This window comes from Lonchura striata, chromosome 7 (assembly GCF_046129695.1).
Source record: "Lonchura striata isolate bLonStr1 chromosome 7, bLonStr1.mat, whole genome shotgun sequence".
NCBI lineage: Eukaryota > Metazoa > Chordata > Aves > Passeriformes > Estrildidae > Lonchura > Lonchura striata.
Genome location: NC_134609.1, coordinates 27,220,769 through 27,242,862, shown reverse-complemented (window position 1 = coordinate 27,242,862; position 22,094 = coordinate 27,220,769). Strand labels below are relative to the sequence as shown.

Here is a 22,094-nt window from a genome sequence, read left to right as displayed (position 1 = left end):
CTAATTTAATTTAGATGTATTCACGATATGGGACAGCACGTCAAGTCCAAGAAACGACAGGGCAACTCTGCAGGAAGGCCTGGGCTGGAAAGATTGCATAAGCTGTACTTTGAAGGAGCAACAGAGACTTTTTGGCTCAAGGAAGAGAGGAGAAAGTAATGTCTACTGCAGAAAAAGGAAAAAAGAATTGAGGGGAAGGGAAGTGTATGGAGCGGGAACTGTCAAGCGGAAGGACTTTCTTTCTCCTTTAGAAATGAATCAGTTTGAGGTATTTTTATGCATTAATGTAATCCAAAAGTATCTGCATAACCTTTTCCAGAGCAATGCATCCTATCCAGAGCTTTTAGGAGTCATTCCAACTTTGGTTTTGGTCCTTCTTGGGTTCTTCTCTCTGGTCATTCTGCACTGGCCCTGCAGACAACCAGCATGGAGTATAACTCATGCAGGAGATCTTCTGTCAGGCACCACTCCATGACCACCATGGGATCACCCACAAGAAGCCCTCAGGTCCTGGTGACCCCAGGGGTGATGCAGAACCCCACTCCCTCCCCTGAGCACCTGGGCTGAGAACAAACACCCCAGTGAGGAGCTGGCACGTGGGTGATGGGAGAACAGCAGCAGGATATCCCTTTGCTGCTGCTGATAGTGACTGAAATATGGCTTATGTTGCAGGTATCTAATGGCACCAGTGTGGGAAAACTGCTTTTCATACAGGGCATGATTCTGATTCCTAAAACCTCCCCCAGCCTGGCATCAGGTGAATTCAAAGGGACACCCTTTGTGGTTAAAAAATTCTTTTTGAGTCTACATGTTTACCAGCTTGGGCCTTAAAAGGTATGAATTTCTCTAGAAATATATTTCAATTAAGAACATAACAACAATACAGTATGTTGTCTTGTTTATTAATTTAAATATTTTTACTAGACAGCATTTTCTACTCCAGTAGTTCTAATTCCTCAGGTTTCCAGAAAAGCCAGTTCCTCCTAGAAGTGGTGTAGAGCTCTGTGCTGGGTACTCAGCTCTGGCTGTACACACACACTCTCCACCAGCATCCTCCCAACACAGCTACCCTGATTCCTACACATTTGGAAAGGAAAGAGGAGACAGTTCCTCTTTCTGTTATTTCATGCCATGGAATCCTGACTGCTTGTTGAAAAACTATTTCCAATGAAAATGTAAGGGTTTTTTTCCAAGGAAAGCTAACACTTTCTATCAAAAAAATATTTCTCAAAAATTAAACTGTAGTTTTAGCCAAAAACACGAGACCAACTTTAGGTGTAGGATTCAGACCAATCCTACAGGACAATCACAGAAGTTATAACCAGCTGAGCTTGGTTATTTACAGTGGAAGGCAAGCTGCAATTCCTTCCTTTGATCTATTTGCTGGCTTCAGGATTACATTTCCCAACCATGCTTTTTAATCACTGTAAACATCAGAGGTGAAGAATTTGGTGGAGAAAAAATTGGCTGCTTCCTTGTGTTTTTGATCAGACCGAGCTTTGATGCCTTCTCCTTCCCCGTTCCAGTGCCTGAGCTTTCTATGTGACACCAGCCCGGGCATGGAGTGCATTTCCCTGCCTACATCTCCATCCCCTGAGGGATGCAGCCCCAGGGGTGATGCCCTCCCAGTGAAGAGGGAACTCCAACAATGAACTCCAGCCATGCTGTCACTCAGTCTCTCAGGGACAGCTTCCCTCCCGAGCAAGCCTGGAAACTCACACTTTGCTTTTGCAACTCCCCTCACCCATGAGTTTCTCTCTGTACTGCTGGAAAACAGAAAGTCAAGAAACACAAGCATGGCTGAGAATTCATGGAAGATGTGCCAGCACCGTGCAGCAGAGAGGGGGATCCAAGAACGAGACACCAGGGGTACAGCAGGAGGCTTTCTGCCACAGGATGGAGCTCAGTGCAGGCTGCAAAGCATTCCTAGGAAGCTCCACAGATACTCAAAGCATCTGAATCTCATTGCAGAGTTCTGCACTGCCAACTGTGCCTCCAGGCAGATAAGCTGCAAAGTAACTGGAAAGAAAAAATCGTGTAGGTGAAGGTCTTGATCATGTCTGAAAAAGTACAATACCCAAGAGAGTGATGGGGGGGAGAAAAGAGCCAGCTTTTGTAAAAGTGAGCATGTGAATGAACTCTGTGGCTTCGATTTTGTCCCACTTACTCTATTCGCCAGCTCTACAAAGTGTTTCTCACACAGAAGTGTATTTTTAACAACACGGAAAAGAATGTGCCAAAATTGGAAGCTCAAGCTACTTCTACCCTGGTAAATGGGAGGCAAATGCCATGTAAGAGGTTAAATGGCAAAGGAAGGATTTTTTTTTATTTAAGACCAAGAATGACCAAATTAGTACTAATGGGGCTGATATTTCTGACTGTGAAATCTCACTGAATAAAAATGATCAACAAGAGAAATCCTCAGCATTCTCTTCTACCTGAGCATCATGCACAACCAGAAACTGCTTTACAAAAGGAGTTAAAAGTTTTCTGCAATAAATGCATAAAAAGTTTAACTTTTCTGCAACTCTATGTAGCAAACACAGACACATTCTGTGGCAGTTTCCCCACAAGGTTCAATCTATGGGGTAAAAAGTCTTGATTTATTATATAGCATTTGGACAGTTGTGAAAGAAAATTTGCCAAAGATCAGAATAATCAACTCTTTCACCCAGGCAGTTTTTTAATGCAAGAAAAAAGCACAGAATGGGTCTGAGCAAAATAAATAAAAATTCCACACTTTTAACCAACAGAACCTTTTGCGTAATTCAGAAACATTTACAGACATCCAGAATCTTTTATCATCAAAAAGACACTCTGGCCTTTCAAATTGCAACTTTTTCTTATATTTTTATTTACTGATGGCCTTTAAACCAGTGGATATCTCTAACTTGTGGCATCTCTTCATGTCATGTCAAATGCAAGAACTTTTAAAGCTGTTCATTGGTATTTTTTCCTCTTCCCTTACAACATCTCTCTTTTGCTAAGCTGTCATCTGTGAGTTTTAAAGATAGCAGAACCCCATCTACAGCAGCATCCGTCACATGAGTCATGGCAGCTATGCCTCAAAAATCAGTTTTTATCGATTGACTGGGCCTCTGGTGCCAATATGGAAATCTTCCAACCTGGAAAGGGCCGACTGTTTTAATACAATTAAATACAGCCAGGAAGAGGGCTGCAAAAGGAAACATGCATTAGCCATTCATAGCATACAAGCCTCTCTCAGAGCCCAGTAAAGTGCAGCATCCCTGCTTCCCTTGCTTATTTAATTAGCACACAATGAAGGCCACTGAATTTCCCTGCAAAAGGTGTTGCGTACTTTGGACAAAAAAGAAAGGAGAAAAGAAGTTGCTTTTAAGTCCAGTCCAAAAAAATAGCTCCTTGGCTAAATGGCACATTTAATAAAGACGTTTCCAGTGTTTGTTTATTTATCAAAAAGCAGTGTTTCTCTCGGGTGTTTTGATTTTTATTTCTGTGCACAAGAAGGAGGGGAAAAAAAGGGCTTTACTAAGCAAGTCTTTCAGTGAGACACCAGATGATGGATAGTCAAACACAGAGTCTCCTGTAAACACAGAGGTAACCAAAAGGTATGAACTGACTCATAATTGTGTCAACACAGGTCGCAGACCCTTGGTTTATTTCAGCCTTCCTGTTTTTCACAGATTTCTGTTCACACTACACTATTTTTTTGAAGACACAGACTCTTTTCAGTACATCTTAGCGGGGTGCAAAAGCACACACGTTTTTACACCAAAATGTGGGCATCTACACGCACATGTAGGCTGTACAATTTCAACAGCAGCATTTTCCACCTATTGCTTATGGCTACATTAAAGTAAGCTGTGCAGTCCATGACTGCTCTAAATCAAAAAGTCCATCCCACTCCAGCCTCCAGCCTTTCCCTGGAGGCTCTTGGGAAGCATCCAGAAGAGAGGAACACAACAAAACCTCAACAGCCCAGTGCTCCAGCTCATCCAACCCTCCAAGACTCACTGTGATTTTTTTTAACCTAAGTGGCAAAACTCTGTCTGATGGAAAATGCTGGGAGAAGAACAGGCAGCAAAGAGGTCTGTGATGAGCAGAACCTGCCTGTATTTGTCTTGATCTCTAAACAAATTGAATTAGGCTGTAAGGCTTTTTCTTGTATAAAGTTTAGAACCATGGTTTGGGTTGGAAGGTTGGAACAACCATCTAGTTCCAATCCCCCTAAAAGACCTTCCACTAAAAGCCCCATCCAGCCTGGCCTTGGAGAAAAAAGCCTTTCTGGGCTCTCTATTTCTGAACTAGAAAGTTAAGAAATTGTTAGGGTAGGGGCTGATGTGCAGACACCCCAGACACTGAATCCCCTGCAAGGGCAGCTGAAGGGCCAGGAAAGGTGTTTCAGTACATTCCCTGTACCTGTGCAGACACTAGTCTGGAATCCTGAGATCCTTTTAAAGGACTTGCAGAAAATAACAAATGAAGAAGCCAGGCAAATTGTTCTCCCTCAGCAGAAGCAGGAAAAGAAGCCATTTAAGGGCAGACTGCAGTGACCACTACATGTTCCTGAGCTCTAGGGAGCACAGAGCCCTGGGCAAGGGATCTGCAGTGGATCCAGCCTGAGCACACACATGAAAAAGACTTAATGGTATAGACCCACCCACCCAAGATGTGTCAGACACCCTGTATGAGCCAGAAGTTCAGACAACTGTTTATCTGGGATTTTTCAACTTCAGAGAGTCACTGAAAATGGCAGAGCCAGCAAGGACAGATAACATTATTCAGGTTGAGCAGTGCCTTATTCCTTGTGTAATCACATCCAGCTCAACTCAGCAAAAATCAGAGTTACAGATCCAGGATTTGGACCTTATTTCCCACTGTGCCAGTTTACAGGTAATCACTGTCATGGCTGAAACCAAATCCACTCAGAGATCCCACAACAGCTCTTGCCTGGTTACATCACCAAATCATTCACCAAAAAAATGCAAAACAAATTACACTAGGGTGAAGCTGACACACACAAAAAATGCCAGAAATAGCATTTCAGAAACAGAAATAATTGGCAGACTTAATTTTTAAAAGACTACTCATTTTAGGATGGTACACCTTTGTAAAGAGAGAACATTTTATCTGGAGCCATTTTCCCCTTTGGAAACCAAGGCTGGCAGAACAATGGGGAGAATTCCCTTTGCAAATTACAATATACTAAGTCAGATTTGCTTCCAGCAGGTTCTGTACCTTCAGAAATTGGTCAGGCTTTGTATGTTAGTCAACTGGGGAAAACCTACACTCTATTCTCCTGCTTCCCCTCTTTTCTTTACCTCTTTTTAGCTAGAACAGAAGGTGAAGGAAGAAAATTTTACTGAAGGATACCATGAAAAGAGTTTTCAAAACATTCCACATATTTTCTCTGCATAAACATGCTGTGGATTTCTAATGTAAATAGTGCCAGGGCACTGTCACTCAAACCCCAGGAGTTCACCCAAGTTAGACAAATTATGCTGCCCGTTATCTCAGTTGTTACAGATTCTTGCCTTTCATTCATTTCTTGCCAGTGGCTGGATTTTATGTGTAGGGAAGAAAAGAAGCCTCAAATGCTGAAGTTAACCTCTTGTGGTGAGACCAGTAATCCTGGGCTTTCCAGGGGAGAATGCAGAAGGAGATAGCTACTAGCCTTGTCTGCCAAGGCAGCAGTCAAAAGAATGCTGAAATTTGGCATGTATGAGCAGGAGAAATGCAGTGCTATGAAAATGGACACTGCAAGCTCCCTGCCAAATCTGCAGCATTTGGCCCACATGAATAAAACAAATTAAGTTAAAAGAAGTTTTTTACATGTCCTGTAAAAAACCTCCATAAAGCTGAGTTGTGGCTGTGAATAGGAGATGGTGCTGCTGAGCAAACCTGCCTGGCAGAAGCAGTGACTGCTGCTTCAAACATCAAATCCACACTATAATTAATGCTAACTGCAACTACAATCAGAAGGCTCATTTCCTCCCAGATAAGGAGATACTTACTAGAAGGGAATGCAGGATGTGATCAGGGGATTCCTTTCTGAATGTGTTTTTACAGCCACACTGCTAGGGACAGAGTGAAAGCCCCTGTCCCACATGCCAGGTGTTGTCCAGCTGTGAAACCCCTTTGGGTCCTGGAACCTGTGTATGGAAAACAAAGGGCCTGGATGCTGCCAGCCCCATGTCCTGCCCTGCAAGTGCAGCATTCCAGTCTCTCCTGCCAGGTCCATAACCCCTTTTAGGAACAGAAAAAGCTGAGTTTGCATGGCAGCACCATGAGAGGAATGTGAATTGCATGCCCACCTATATATTGATTCCCTGTAATGATGAGTGCCTTTAATGCCATTCTAATGAGCCAGTTCTGATAGAATGTTTTCTTTATGCTGTACTTCCAAAGAAGGGAAAACCTCTTACCTATTGTTCTTCGGAGATCTTCACACTGGCTTATGTGAGGGAATTTCAGGATTTCCTTCCACTTTTTGCTTTTGCCTTTGCGTTTCCCTCCACCTCCTGCAGAGAGAGAAACACCAGTATTAGATTGCTTTGTGGACACAGTTCCACCTAGAGTTGACCTGCCTATCCATAATTCTTATGGATATCATTAATAATTAAAGCTGAAACACTGTGGGTTGATGTACAAGCAGATCTCTGGAAGTATTCAAGGAAAGGCTGAATGGGGTTCTGGGCAATCTGGTCTACCAAAAGATATCCCTGCCCATGGCAGGGGGTTGCAACTAGATGACCTTCAAGGTTCCTTCTAAGCCAAACCATTCTATGATTCTATGATACAGATCAAATCTCAACTTATTTGAACTTAAAACAGGCCAAGGAGGTGGCATCTGGACGAAGATCAGCTCACCAACAGTTGGGAGTCCAGGCTTGCTGCCCACCAGGTCCAGTTGAGATGGCAGAGCTACCTCCAGCATCACCTCTTCCCTAACCAAGAGCCACTTCACACAAGTCAAGCAATCTTGTAAAATTACAGTTCACACCTTTTCAATGCAGATATCCCCCTTCTGGTTTTGGGACAGGCCCTGATTCTACCCCCAAAAAGTGCTGAAGATCCAAATTCACTTCCCCCCATCCCCTCAGACCCTCACATTACATATCCTGGCAGCATGGCACTACTGCTGCTGTCACACACTCTGCTCACTGCTGCTTCCACAGGAGAACTGAAGGAGAAAAATAATAGCTTCATGAGGAAAAAAATCACTTATTGGTTCTTCTTTCTGTCCTGCTTGGAGAGGCTGTGCAGCCAAGCAGGAGGAGAATCCCTCTGGACATGAGAGCCCAGATGCAGATTGGGATTCTCCAAGTCCCTGTATTTACTGCAATTCAGTCCCTGCACACAAAACCTGATTCACTTGAGTCTATTTTATATGCACTGGCATGCTGAATGACTAATTTAGAGCTGAGTTAATTCTGTAGAGGGGTTGGTAGAGTCACAATTGCAGATTGAGATTGTCTTGGGTCCTGCATGACATTACAGGCTAAATTAGGAGAGCACTGACTCAAAAGGTAGCAGACCACCAGAGAGAAAACAGGAGCCTTGGAAAAAAATTACAAGTATTGCTCTCTGTGGGGCATTTCTGATCACACAATGTCACCTTTGGCACTGGAGAGCTTCTTTTGAATCTCACCTTTTATTCCTTTGCTTTTGATGGCCAATGGTTTTGCCATCACAGAGTCTGCCTTGAATTATTTTAAACTTATTATTGATAGGAACTGATTGTATTTCTACAGTATGCAATGTAGAGCTGGCCATGCAGGAACCAGCTTGTCTGGACTTTCAGGAGCACAGCCCTGCTATCCTTTCCAAGAATCAGAGTGCAGCAAAGCACAGAGAGCTGTGGCTGCCTCCCCACCACAGAGTACTCTGCAACACAGACATACCCCTTGGGTCTGTAATGAATTCTGCTTCAACCCCTCCTCTTCAGTGCATCCCAGCCACTGCTGCTGAAGTCATTTCCTTCCCATCCCTCTGCCCACAGCATCAGAGAGCTTGTCTTGCTCTCTTGGTCTTGCATGCTGAGGGCCTTAGGTGAACTACAAAGTGCTGTTAAACACTTTGTGGGCTGGGGTGAGCACTGTGATCATCTGTTCACCAACTTCTGGTGCACATCTGCTCCCAGCTAGCCCTGCTCTGGCTGCCAGTGGCCACAAGGGGTTGGACTCAGCAACCCTGAGGGTCTTCACTGGTTTTCATGTCCCCAGAAGCCCACTCCTGCAATCCTGCACAGCAGCTCCTGCCTGCCAGGCTGCCACCTCCACTTGCTCCTTTTTCCTTCTCTTCCAGGGGCATTTTCCTCTGTGCTCCTGCCCCTTATGCCTCATCACACTGTACTTACACTTCCCTCCTCACACCCTCCCTTCATGTACTCCTCTGGGAAAATGATCCCTCACCAGGAATTCCTGCTTCTTTCTCTCTTCCAGTCATTCTCTATAGCTGCATTTTCTTCTCTGAACCATTCGTCCCTGAACTTTTCTTCTCTGTGTGTTTTTCCTCACACTCATTTATCTTAGAACCACAGAATCCTACAATATATCGAGTTGGAATGGACTCTGCTCAAGGGATGTGCAGCTGCCTCCAACAGTGTTCCCAAACACTTCTGGACACAGGAGGCAGTGGGGTCAGCCAGATGAAACCATCTTTTAGGCTGGTGCATCTTCACCCCCTGAAGGTCTACCCTGCAGGCACAAGCACTAGGGATTCCAGAGCACACCTGCTTCTCCAGCCACCTTTACAGAAGTCCTCCCAAAAAGGCTCCATCTTTAGCAGCATCAAGCAGCACAGAATATTGCAGAATAGCCCTTTGCACTAAATGACAGTTCTGAGATTTGTGCAGAGGTGCTATGATTCTGCTAAGCTGGGCCTGAACATCTTTAAAATCCATTCAATGTAAAATATGTATTGATGTATTTACATTGGATGATGTATTCCTGACATTAAATTTCCATCAAAACTAAGGAAGGGCTCTGCAGTCCCCGGTTAAAACCGTGATCGATACAGCCAGCATGTTCCCTTCTCTTTTGTGGCTATCCTCCAAAAATAAGCAGCCTTGCCTGATGAATCACTTGCTCTTAGCTGAGCGTGGAGCAGCATTCCTGCTTTGCTTGTGACGTCTTTATGTTAAAGATTCTGATCAAGTGCTTTAATCGACCTGACCTTTCCGCTCCCAGCTTTTCTTGTGGAGCCAGCAGTGTTTGCTGGCTCCAAACGTTAATTCTGGGGGGGTTTGAAGGACATAATGCAGTGAGACAGCTGAGACACAGTAAATTGTCTAGCAGAGCTAAAAGCTAAAAGGGGAGGTTTCTCTGAATAGGTCATGGTGCAGGTTGCAGAGGGAAGCTTTTCACACGTTGCCTTGATTGCTGCCTTTGCACCCTCTATTCCATACAGAAGGATTTGCATCCTTCAAGACACTTCTCAGGGCAGGACTTGACAGATGTGCCATGTTTTAAATGTTAAGTTCCATCATGCAGTGTTGGAGGGTCTGACTGCTTTAAAATTTTGCTTTGCTGGTGACAACAAAAGGTGAGCTGCCAGCAACAGCAGGAAAGCTCAGCCCCACTTCCTTGCCTGCGCTCAACAACTCAGCATTTGCAAACTGAGGGTTGAAGCTAATTCTCTAACATGTCAACCAGTCCTGCAGGAAACAAAAGCATTTGCTCTACATCTTGCCTACTGAAAAATACATGGCATTTTTCACATCATCTTGTGATGCTGCGTGGCAAATCTAGCTCTGATCTCTGCCTGTGAGGAGAGACATAACCAGAGGCACACATGTAAAACATCTGCCAGCAGGAGTTACCCTCAGCCTAAAGTGCCTACCTTTTTTTTTCCCCTCCATTATTCAGTATATATTTATTCTCCTAACACCAAGAGGAGACAGGAAAACACCTGCATATTATTAAGCCAATGAGCTATTAAGTGGCTTGTCCAAAATGAAATTAAATGAGAAATCGTAGCTGAAGAAGCCAAGGCTTCGCAGCTCTTAATTCTGCTAAAGACAGCATCAAGCCATGTTCCTGCTCAGGTGATTGAAGATTATTTACAACAGAGTATTGTTGGATGAATTTATTCCAGCATCAAGCCCGTAGCATATTCCATTTGTGCCTCATGCCACCAGACAAGGTGGATTTTAAGGATGGATAATCTGGCTTCCTACTGCTGCTCTGTTATTGCCCAAGTTGATAAGACAGCAGCACATCCCATGCTGCCAGACCTGGCTAATCCAAATATTTCAAATATTTCATGCAAGTGTGTTAACTGCAATCTAGTTAATTTCCAGATCACTGGAGGATGACTACAGCTTCTATCTTCCACTTCACAACAGTACCTGGGTTGTCACCCAAAGCCTTCCCAACAACATTAGAGAGCTCTGTATCCTCAGAATGCAAGGCCTTGATTACACACTGAATGCAGTGAAACAAACTCCAAAAATACTAAAAGTAAGAGAAATCATGGTTAGTGTCCTATTTCCACTCACAAGGTGTCTACATTTCTTCTCTTCCTCCTCTTGCCACCCTTTCTCTCCTCTGTCCCATGGAAGTGTTTGAAGCTAAGTGTTATATATGGAATTGCCATATTAGAGTAGGGTCTGGCCACTACAGGATGAACTGCAGGCAGCTTCAGAGGAAGATCTTGGAAAGCTGTTTCTGAAGTACTTGAAAAACATTAAATTTGTCCCATATTTTGTTAATTAGATATGGTTAACAAAGCATGAAGGTGTATGGCTTCCAAACAATTTCTTCTCCTTTTTTGGCATCTGTGCTACTTAGAATCAGGCTGTTCTTACGACCCTGGTGAACACCCTGCACTGTTGAATGCACCCATGTCTCATGTGGGAGTGAATACCAAAGATTAACTGTGTATTTGTGAAGGAAAAAAATACTAATTTTAATCTCGTTTTCCTAGAGTGCCTTGTCCTAATGAGACAGCATTAATAAAGCTTACCAGCCCATCATTTTCCCCTAGAAATTTTTCATGTCTAATACATTCAGCCTCTAAGGCAAACAGTTTCACCCTTATTAGACCTATTTCATGTGGAAGTTCTCCCAGGTTCACTATTCTTCTTTCCTATTAGTTCCACCTACACTCAGCTGTACTAGCAAATAAAACTGGCTTGTTTTTCAAGAATGAAAGACTGCTTGCTCTCTGCCCTTCATCATGCCTCTCTCCTCTGGGAAAACAGGAAAAAAAACCCCAGGAACCCTGTTTTATTCTGAAAAGATCTTGGATGATACTCCTGATTTAACTTGTGCTTAAAACAAGCACTTACAAGACCATAGGGAACTTCTGCAGCAATCCCCTCCTGCCAGCCAAGGAAAATGCAATGAGTGTCAGAGCTGGATTTCCAAGAGCAGGTGGGTGTCCACGCTGGGGTGCAGAGCCTCTGCAAACCTGTCTCTAGAGGCTTTCTTTGATCAGATACAATAAAAAATCCACTGCAAGCCCTCAGAAGAGAATCATGTTACACAGCTCCTCTCATCGGTGCTAATCTGTTTTTATCTCCCACAGCCTTTTTTGAGGATTGGCTTGGGAGAGTTTTGTGCCCATCTCCCCTGCTGCCACAACACATTGGCTCCTAATGCTGCTGCAAATACCTAAGCCTGACGACCACTGTGTAAAACACCTCACTGCTTTTTGGGAATGAAGAGCAGATGTGCTTCATGTGTAAACCCACGTTGATGGGAATTTCACAAGCAAAAGCACAAGCAGAGTCAGGCAGGCTTTGCAATCTGAGGGTAAAATATTTTGTATACAGCTGGCACCTAAAGTACTATTAACCTTGGCTTATGGAAGTCAGTGTTGATAAACATTGCAGGAGTATCTTCCTATGATTTAAAGAAGAGGTCAGGTAATAATGCAAATACTGAAAAGAGGCTGAAACATGACTTAAACCATACATTTTTAATGTTAATAATAATAATATGCTTTAGTAACATCCACTATCCTGAAGGGAAAGAGAAAGCCAAGGGATTAGTCTTGAAGACTGGTCCTCAGGGCTTAACCATCATATGTCAAGGCCATTTTGTTACTACCCTAGGAATATAAAGGAGTCTTTGCACAAGCTACCTTCATGCCTGGTCAGAGCACACTGAAAAGACTTAACTAAACTTAAAAATCAAGCCTTTAATTTCTTCTCTAAGTCTTAAGTAGGCGTAAGAATCCCCGTTTGTGGCATTCTCCACACAACTCTGCCTACATCCTCCACTGGATATTTTTAATGTATCTTTGAGATTATTTGAACAAGTTTTCCTTGGGTTTTGTGGGTCAATTCACATATACTGGGTTTACATTCTGCTGCTATGCTAACAGAGAGTTGCTTGGTCACAAATTTCCCTGGACGCAGTTTTATTTCCCCAAACATAAACACCTATAGTTTGTCTATTACTTTTATACCTTGTATTTAACTGCATTGTGTTTATCTGCAGCTGATAAATGAGCAAAAAGAGATTGTTGCCTTTTATGCCACTAACAAAAATAATCCAAAAGATATGAAGTCTATGGAAGATTTACAATCTATTAAAAAACAAACAGTAAATCCTACAAAAATAAAGCCAGCTATAATCTAAAACAGCAAAATTGAGAAGAGCCCAAAATTTCAATTTCCTATTCTTGACCTCAAAGTAAACAAGGCTACTGGCACAAACCCAGGCAGTTTTGTTGGGTTTAGAATGCACTACCATGTACTGGCTGATTCAACATATCTGGGGGACTGTCTGGGGACTGTTGAGAGATTTTCTTCATCAATAGTGTAGATAACAGAAAAAAAAAAAAAATTGCAACACCACCATATCAATGATTACTATGGGAGACCAAGCTTTTGAACAGAGTTGTTGAGATTCAAGGTTGCTGAAAATATTAAATCTCTCAGTGGACCTTACCTCCAAACTGCAGCTGAGACCATTTTTCAAAGTTCTACAGAATTCTGATGTAAAGACATTAAACCATTTAACTGAGATAACACTTGAGTCATCTCAGTTCTCTAACGTCAAAACATTATCATAGAACATATCAAATAGAGTGCTAAGATATCACTGGAACAAAATGGGTATGGTAAATTGACATTCCTTACTTTGTTAAGATGATGTTTCTATATTGTCAATAAGAAGGTAGAAAAAGCAAATCATCCTTTCTTTTAAGCAGACACTTCCCTGCAAACCCTTTAATTTTTGACAAAACTTCATTCTCTGAAAGGAAGATTCTTTTGTCAGAAATGTTCTCAACTGTCACATGCTCTGAAGTACACAAGAATTAAACGAGGAACGTGGTCTCCCCATAGCTGAATGCTTGAGTGACTCTAAATTCCCTAAATTCTAATTTCTTACTAATTCCCTTGAGTTAATTTGCACAGCTGTGAGTGACTGTAAGAGACCTGCTTCCCATTCTTCCAAAGGAAGAATGTAAATCCCTGCTCCAGAAATCCTGCTTGAATAGGGCTTGATAACATCTTTCCAGGAAGGAACTCCTCTTTAAGCCATGGCTTTTAAACTTATGACCTGCTCTATGTATTTATTACCCTGTTTAGCAACATGCATGCAAGCTACCAACTGGTGCCTCCAAACCTAAACCTGCAAATGCAACTTGGGGTGGTCTTGTGGATGCTCAGGATGATGATCTCACGAGACAGGCAGCAGGAGGAGTGCAAGGAAACCTGGCCCTGGTACAGGCAAATACATGGGGCTCAGCTCTCCTGAAAAATGATGCCAGTTCCAGAGGAAGAACATGCAAAAACCCAGCCCTGAGCAGGAAACCATGTGGGTTCTGTCTGTCCCTGTCAAAGAGCTGTGTGGGCTTTTTCTCCTGCAAATAGTTCTGCAGTATCTAAAAAAATATCTTAGCCCCTGTGTTCCTGACATTTGAGTCTTACAAGGAGTATTTCTGAACTGTGGGGAGGAGATCCAGCTGGAGGGGAGGTGAGAATTCAAGTGTTCCTATCAGCAGTCTATAGCCAAGCTCTAAGAATTATATTCTATTCTGGTTTTTTACCCTCACCTAAATAAACTTACCAACAAGACTAAAGAAAATAATTTTCGTAAAGATCATGATAAATTAATAGCTTGGGACTAAAATAATAGCTTGTTTTATTAGGCCTGGCTGATTTATTAGTTCCACCAAATTGGTAGAATTAGTAAAGTTTTGAGATGTTGTGACAAGAACCCAGAAATCAGCATGTTAAAAATGGTATAAATTAGGCTGAGAACCTCCTTAGTACATGTGTTTGGGCTATACTGCCAGATTTTTTTAGGGGAATTTCCCTTCTGTGACACCTTTTGCTTCCAGAGTCAGCCAGGAAGAAAAGTACAGCATCACACCATGGCTCACACTAGGTCATGCCCTATTTGTGATCAGGATCAGGCACGTTTTTCTTCACCACAAAAGCAGATAACTATAATCTTCCTGCTCTCTGTGGTCAAGTAACACACTAATTTCTCAGACATGTTCATAAAACATAAATTAAACCCTAGATATATGAGGAGCCTCCAAACACGTCATAGGGGTGATGTGGAGGGGGGTGAAATCCCCCTGAAATGCCTGGTTCCAGCAAGCATTTGCCAGCTGCAGGGACTGACTGGCAGAGGGGAAGAGGTGTGGGCACAAGCATTGATTTGGAGGAAGGAGATTCTGTGTGGGCACCAGGGAAAGCTGCAAGAGGCTGCACAGGACTGATGCAAAGCCTGGCTTTGCCCCCATCATCTTGTCCAGCACCAAGGTACCAACAGCTGCTTTCTGTGGATGGTGCTGCTAGATCAGCCCTGAAAGCACAGAAAGATCCTCTTTAAAAACCATTGACAGCCCAAGACATGATGGTAACAGTATTGTATGCGTCAGCTTTTGGGATCATTGTTGTAAAAGGTTACAGAAGGGATTTGGGTTAATGGAGGTAATCTGTGATTATCTGATGCAACAGATTGCTCTGCCAGTGACTCATTCCTTCTGCCACAATATACTGTGGGCTGCAGCTGCCAATAGCGAGCAGGATGGAGCTGGCTCCCAAGCTAAAACTGTCCCTGTTGTCTGGAGAAAACCCTGCAAGAGGGGCTGCCAAGGCATTGCAGGTGTGTGACAGCCTGGCACAGCTTTCCTGAGGGGAGTGGGCTGCAGGAGTGTACTACAGCCATTCATTCATGGGTGTTACTATAGCTACCAGTTGAAGGACTCAACACAAAATGCAGAACTAAAAAAAAATAAAAAAAAAATTAGGAGGTAGAAGACAAAAAACAAGGAAACTTGCAGAGCAAAGGCAGAGGGTTCCTCTGATTAGCTAATGAAGTGCTTCAAAAGCAGTGACTGAAAAATGAGGCTTGAAGGTTGCATGGTGTAAGCGTCAGATGATGCAAGCAGCTGGCCCAGCTCGGCTGCCTCTCCCACCCACCCACCCGGCTGTCTTAATAAACACAAAACAGAGCTCTGTGCCAGGCATGGATTAACTATTTCCTCATGGCTCACACAGTCCTGCACTTCCACTGGCTCTCACTGCAGTCCTGGGGCCAGAACTAAAACAAGGCATTGATTTGGGCCATCAGCCCCTCTGAGAGCAGTGTGGCAGCAAAGATCCTACCACCAGGGACTGCAGGAGAGTGCAAAAGCTAAGTCCTGTCACAGCCTGGAAGATGAAGCAAGAAGAACAAGCAGCACCACGTAGCAATCCCACACCACCCACACCTCCTGGTGGAAAGCTCCTGCCTCTAGTCTGGATGCCCAAGGCAGCCCAAAGCACCAAAAGCAGCTGCAGCCAGGGATGGGCATTTCTAATATGCACATAAATCTAAATAAATGTATGATTCCCACTCACATGCTTTCCTGACAGCCAGCTGTTCCCTTTGCTTGCTGTTATCGTCACTTGGAGATTAATGTCACAGCCTGGGACGGCTTATTAGCAATTTTTATTACAAAGCACATACATTTGGCTGGTGGTGGGCAAGAGCTAAGCCTCTGAGTAAATAAAATACCAGGACAGCTCACAGGGAATGACAGAGAACAGATATCTGTGGGGTCTTTACCCTGGCTCTGAAAGCCAATAATGGCAGGAGGTCAGAGATCAGCAGCTTAATTGTCCAGTGAATTAATGGTGACGAACGTCTGTTTCCCCTCTTGTTAAAACTGACACCAGATATTTCAGAGAAAGCAGAGGCACACTTGGCTACAAAGGAATGTTTTGATGGCTGAGGCTGAGATGGTTGCCAGCCCCAGCCCGTCAGAGCAGCGCGGGTCAAACGAAGTCACTGTAGGAAAGTGCTGCTGACTCCAGCACAAACCAGAACCTTCTGGGCCCAGTCGAGCAGACACAGATTATCCTGCTCACTTTGGAAAGAAACATTGTTTGCTTGTATTTAATAAAAATGTCAGATCTAGAGCTTTGAATAAGCAAGCATTTAAAAAAAAAAAAAAAAAATTGGAGGAGTGTGAATTGCGCCATAAAAATCAGCCTGTGCTTGTTTCCTCTCATTTTGAGGAAAAATTGAGAGCAACAGGGGAAAAAAAAAACCCAGAATATATTAAAAAAATGAAAAAAAATCTGTACATCTTTCCCTCTCAAGAAAATCTCCCTCTTTCATTGTCCTGCACAATCCTGGTTCAACAATGCATCTCCTAGTGGAAATTGTCATCATGGGAGGAGTAAGGAAACTGTGAAATACATGGGGACCACTTTCACCCAGTCAGTGACATTTTCTGAAGCTGCCTAATATTTTTCTATTGAAACAACTTCCACAGGGAAGAATGAGGTCTGCTTACTTATTTTCTTCCAGTTGCTCAATCTCATTGCAATTCAGATTTTCATGTGTAGCTGTAAGAAGAAGGATGAAAGCTTCCCTTTGTTTGAAGGTGGTTATGTTAGTTTTGAGCTGTTGTGAAAGAGACTGTAGGGCACATCTTTCCCCTTCATCTGAATACACGTGAACCCCTCTGGTGTTTAATTTAAGCTTCACAAACAAGGAACAAGCACTTTCTGAATATTAAAAAACACAGTGTCAACCTACCAGTCAGTTTTTGAGAAGCATAATGTGACTTCTTACGTGGCAAGTAATCCCCCTCATTATGGGACATGCTGATACCTTTAATTAACAGTGGTAATATATAACACTGTTAACAAGGATGCATAACCCTGAATTAGGTGACTAAAATCTAAGTATTCTTTCAGCACTGTTTTCTACAGGGGTCATGATGACTGCAGAACAGCCACACCAGTTTTCAAGTTAATGTGCTCAGTCTTTGGCTGAGCTAATTATAATGGTGCCTTTAGCATCACTGTCTTTAAGTGTCTGCCAGCACGTCCCTAACAAACCACCAGGTCCATGTTTTTCTAGTCCAGACAGAAGAGTCTGATTATCAGGTCAGCCTTCATTCATTTCCAAAGCCAGGCTTCCATCCCACATGAATCCAGCTTGCTGAACTTCAATTACCAATGGAGAAGTTCATGACAAGACATCATTGAACAGTGTGTCTGTTTGATTCATGCTGCTGCCTCTAGGCAATACCTGGGGGAGGAAGGCTGCTGGGCTCTCAAAGGCTAAAGAGATTTACCACGGTGCTCAAGGGCTAAGGGAGGCATCTGGCTCAGCATTTGCAGTGTGAGGCTGGGCTGACCTTCACATGGGCACCAGACAGAGAGCTGTCCCTGCAGGCCCATGGCCCACGTCCTCCCAGCTGAGCAAAACTGATAGAGGGGCTTTTGAAGCAAAGGGCTGGGAGCTGCAGATTTGGGAAGGGCAGTGGTCAGGGTGCAGCCCACACACCCTGGAACAGTGCTGGTGGTACAGAGCACAGCACTGCAATGCCAGGGGCATGACTGGGTATGAAGTCAATTGCATGGAGTGTGATTCTGACAAATGAGGTCTGTGTACTGCTTGTGTGGCACTTGGAGTCACTCTAGAGCTGAACAGATCTACAAGGAAGTCACAATCTCTGCAGCAAGAAACACTTTCTGTTCAGGTGTTTTATGACACTCATTTTTTAGGCTTGCTATTATCGCTCCTTGTTGGGTGTCAGGGCAGACAAAAGAAATTCAGCTATTGCTTTAGATAGCATTCTGATCTTCAGACTCATGAGAGAACAACCCCAAGCAGGCAGACAGAGAATCCCAGCCTCCTCATCTCATCCAACTGCCCCAGTGACGCAACACGCTCTGCGCTGTGCTCAGCAAACACTGATCTTCATGTCTAAGCATCTCAGCCCAAGCGACACATGTGCTATTTTAGCACCTCTGGGGACCATTCTGGGAGATAATGTAATTAATATTATCTTGGTGGCAGCTATTTACCACATCCCACTGGGATTCTGCAATCTGTGCTCGTGGAACTTGAACCCAATTAATACCCACTTCCTACCAGTTTCAGGTGTCTCCTAATTTGAAGATACATTTACAGACAAAACAGGTCAGTAACTCTTCCCAGTGAGCCAAACAGCATCTTAATCACTCGTGTTTAATAGGAAACAAAGGACTGAGCACTGATAAAGTTCACCATTATGCTTTTGAGGAAAAGACAAGTGACTACAGAACAATCTGATAACAGGAGAATTTGCTTCCTGTGTAACTCGATATTTATAAACCCTCTCAGCAAGGGGGCAAAAAGGAAATCATTTCAGCTGGCTGAAGTTAACATTCCAAAATACATTTTAAAATGACAACACAAACAGGACCCCAGCTGAAAACAGTGCTTCTGGGGAAAACATGCAGAAACGAGAGGAGGCAGGGAAGCTGCTGGAGCTCCTGGTTCTCCATGTGCCTGGGGACATTCCTGCACCTGGCACAGCACAGAGCCACCCTCAGCCTCCCCAACAGCAACAGGGCACATGGCATGTCAGGGTAGCAGGTGGAAGCAGGATTGTCCTGGCTGTGCTTTCTACCTTCAGTGGAAGGACTGACTGGAATTAACAATCTCTCTCTGTCTCCAGCAAATAAAAATAAATAAATAAATAAATAAATAAATAAACAACTATATATATATGTATATATATGTATGTATGTATGTATGCCTCTACAGGTATGAAAACATGGGATTTTTTTCCAGGTAGTCTGGACTTTCAGTCTTACTAAGATCTTCAGTTATTTTCTATGTTTTTCTATAGTTAATCCTCTTGAAATGCAGTCTGTGATTGCCCTAAAACTTGTCTCAAGAGCAGAACTAGTTCTCGACCCCAACAGCCTCAAGTCCAGCACCTACAACTCCAGTGGATTTTATCAGGAACCACAAATTCCAGCAAGCCCTTCAACAAGCCCCTTGTGAGAGAGAGAGATAAGGACCCAAACTGAGGAGTGCCCTCTGCACAAAATTCTAAGTGCAGAGTATTTCTAGAGTAAGGGCTGTTTTCCAAGGCTTCCTGGTATGGAAGTTTTTCATGGGAGTATAATGTGGGAGATGTGGAAGAGCACTTAGAGTGCATAAAAATTATTTGTATTTTATGCGTAAAAAGGCAATGTTCTAAATTATTAAAAAATAAAAGTTTATCTTCCAGAGGCAGAAAAACAAATATGGGGGATGGAGGGGAACCCAATGGAAGGTGGACCTATTTTGTTTCACATTTTCTACATTAGTAGATGACAAAGCCATTTGCACTTTGATGTCTTGGCTTCAGATTATCAAGTAGAAGATTTCTGAGTCGCTTTTAAAGTACATAAATAAAAATAATAAAACCAACACACTCCTTGGCTTTTCAGCAGTGCCCTCTACTTAAAGACATGAAAACATTTTGCAAACAAAAATAGCGAAAGCTTTTCCAGCATAATTTTGCCCTCACATAAATTAGCATGACTTTTACAGTCGTGTTGAGACACTCCACATGTTCAACTGGGAAAAGAAACTATCATAGGCAGTTTAAATGCTCAGCTTTAATTAGGAAAAAGAAAACCAAAATAAAACCAGACCCATTCTTCTTGAAAAGTTTTCCAGTTGATATTGTCAGAAGACATAAGAAAACTAGGGCTGCTAGCAGGAAAAGCATTCATAAATTTGTTTTAATCTGCCCAGCTCTGGAGAAAGAGCACACACAGGTGTGGATTCCCTCCATCAACTCCAAATGGCTGGTCACTTGTCCAGGGGGTTGCACAACACCTTCCTCCTGCTGAGAGAACAAGCAGCTGGAGAGAGCAAAAAGATCTGCTGAGAAAAGCCTGACACTCGCCCTTCACCAGACACCCGAGCATCCAATGGCAGGGATGTTTAATTACTTTCACTGCTCACAGGACAGCTCAGCATTTGCTTTTCTGCAGTGCCCAGAGGCCAATAGATTCAGGACCTCTTTGTACGAGGCAACACATGAACACAGATCCCATCCCCGAAGAGTTTCCAGCCAAAAGCACTGCCCGTGACATCCTGAACCCGCTGTGTCGCTGGGGATGCTGCCTTTGCCTTCAGCAAGGGTTAGGATTTCATCCCCTGTGGCTTCAGAGGGTCACAGTTTTCCCACTCATCAACACAATTGCTTTCTGAGGAAGGCCCATTTTTCAAAATGGGGTGGTATTACTGAAAAAACATTCAAAGTTGCCAGGAACAATGAAGGGCTGTAAATGCACCGTTGTCCAGAGCTGACTGCATTTCAAACAGATTCATGACTATGGGAAGAACACTGAAAAATTAAGAGCAAGTCAGACCGGGTTCTTCCCCTCACTTCCACCCTGACATTTCTTGTCTTTCTGTCTTCTGCCCATCTCTAACATTTCTAGCATTAGCTACATATTTTATTTTCCAGTTTTGTCCTCTTTTCACCTCTTGTTGTTGACTATCAGCCTCTGATGACACCTTCTATCTCTGACCTGCTCCAAACTGGACTGCTACCCCTCCACATCCTTCCTACTCTTGAAAGGAACCCTAGGAATAGGAGCTTGGAGTTTCTTGCTCTTTCCTTCCCTCGTTTCAGGGAAATGCCTCTAGGAATGCTCTGCAACAGGCATGCATCAGTCTCTGAAGAATAAGTCACAAACTATTTTCCATTTGAAATCACTTGCCACAGGTCTGTTCATCCTTTTCAGGAGCTGACACATTAAGAAAACTGAATAGAAGGAATTCATAGCAATTTGATTACACACATACACACACACAAAACAAAAAAAAAAAAAAAAAAAAAACCCAAAAAAAACCAAAACAAAAACAAAAAAAAGGCAAAAGAAAAGCAAAAAAAAGGCCAAGAATAGCACTTTCGTCTTGTCCTGAAATCCAAGAGAGATACAACAGCAGATGTCTTTCATCTATATGACCTTTTCCACTAAGACAAAGAGAGACAGGATATTAAATCACAGTTTAAGATTTTTATGACTCTTGGCAAGCATTTATTTATTATGGGTTTGTTTGTTTTGGGACTTTGTTTTTAGGCAAAGTGTTATTTTTTGTACTTTTCACGGAACTCCAACTGAAATACCATAAAAATGTCTGAGACAAATTTCTTTTGGGTGATTTGCACATTTTCAAAGTCACAGGCTGACTCCCCTTCCAACTCACATTGCTCAGACCAGTGTGTTTAAACCAGAACAACCATATGACACGAAGACTGCAATTATTTTTTCACAAAGTCATGGGAAACCTTGCTGGTATGTGCCATCATCATGTGAGGGGGACAGCAAATCCTTTAACCAGCAGATCTAGATCAGGAAATGTGCTCAAAAGCTGTACCACGTCCAATGAAAATCCCTCAGTGACTACAGCGGGGAACACATGGTGACAGCAGGACACAGCACAAGGAATGTGAGAGAAAACACAGATTAATTGCATTTGTCTTCTTAATTTGCTTGGCTGCAGAGGAGCTCTCCCTACCATGCCCAGCTTACCTTACAGACGACTGAGCAGACAGGAGGACAGGGATAGCACCAGGAAAGACAATCCAGGGGAAAGGACATTAACCTCAGACCCTGGGAGGATTAGCTTTAAGTCCTTCTTCTAGCACAGATTTCTCACATTATTTTAGGCAAAGGGTTGGGCTGTGCAAACGCCTTGTGAAAATAAGGGCTCTGTGATCACAGATGGACTCAGAGGGGGCTGAAGCAGACCCAGATCTGCTGGCCCAGCCCCTCTGCCAGGGGATGTTACCCTTGGAGAAGAGCAGGTTTAATGGGGCTGTGCTCCTGATTCACAGCTGCTGAAACTCCCCCTATCCCAGCGGGC

At 43.3% G+C, this 22,094-nt stretch overlaps 1 protein-coding gene across 1 annotated transcript in view; it reads right to left on the bottom strand.

Annotated features, from left to right (window-relative positions):
* Positions 1-22,094, bottom strand: part of GRK5 (G protein-coupled receptor kinase 5) — a 147,383-nt gene that overhangs the window by 79,043 nt on the left and 46,246 nt on the right. The window contains exon 2 of the mRNA XM_021529270.3: positions 6,405-6,500. Within this exon, the coding sequence (XP_021384945.1) occupies positions 6,405-6,500 (96 nt within the window). The remainder of the gene's footprint in view (positions 1-6,404; positions 6,501-22,094) is intronic.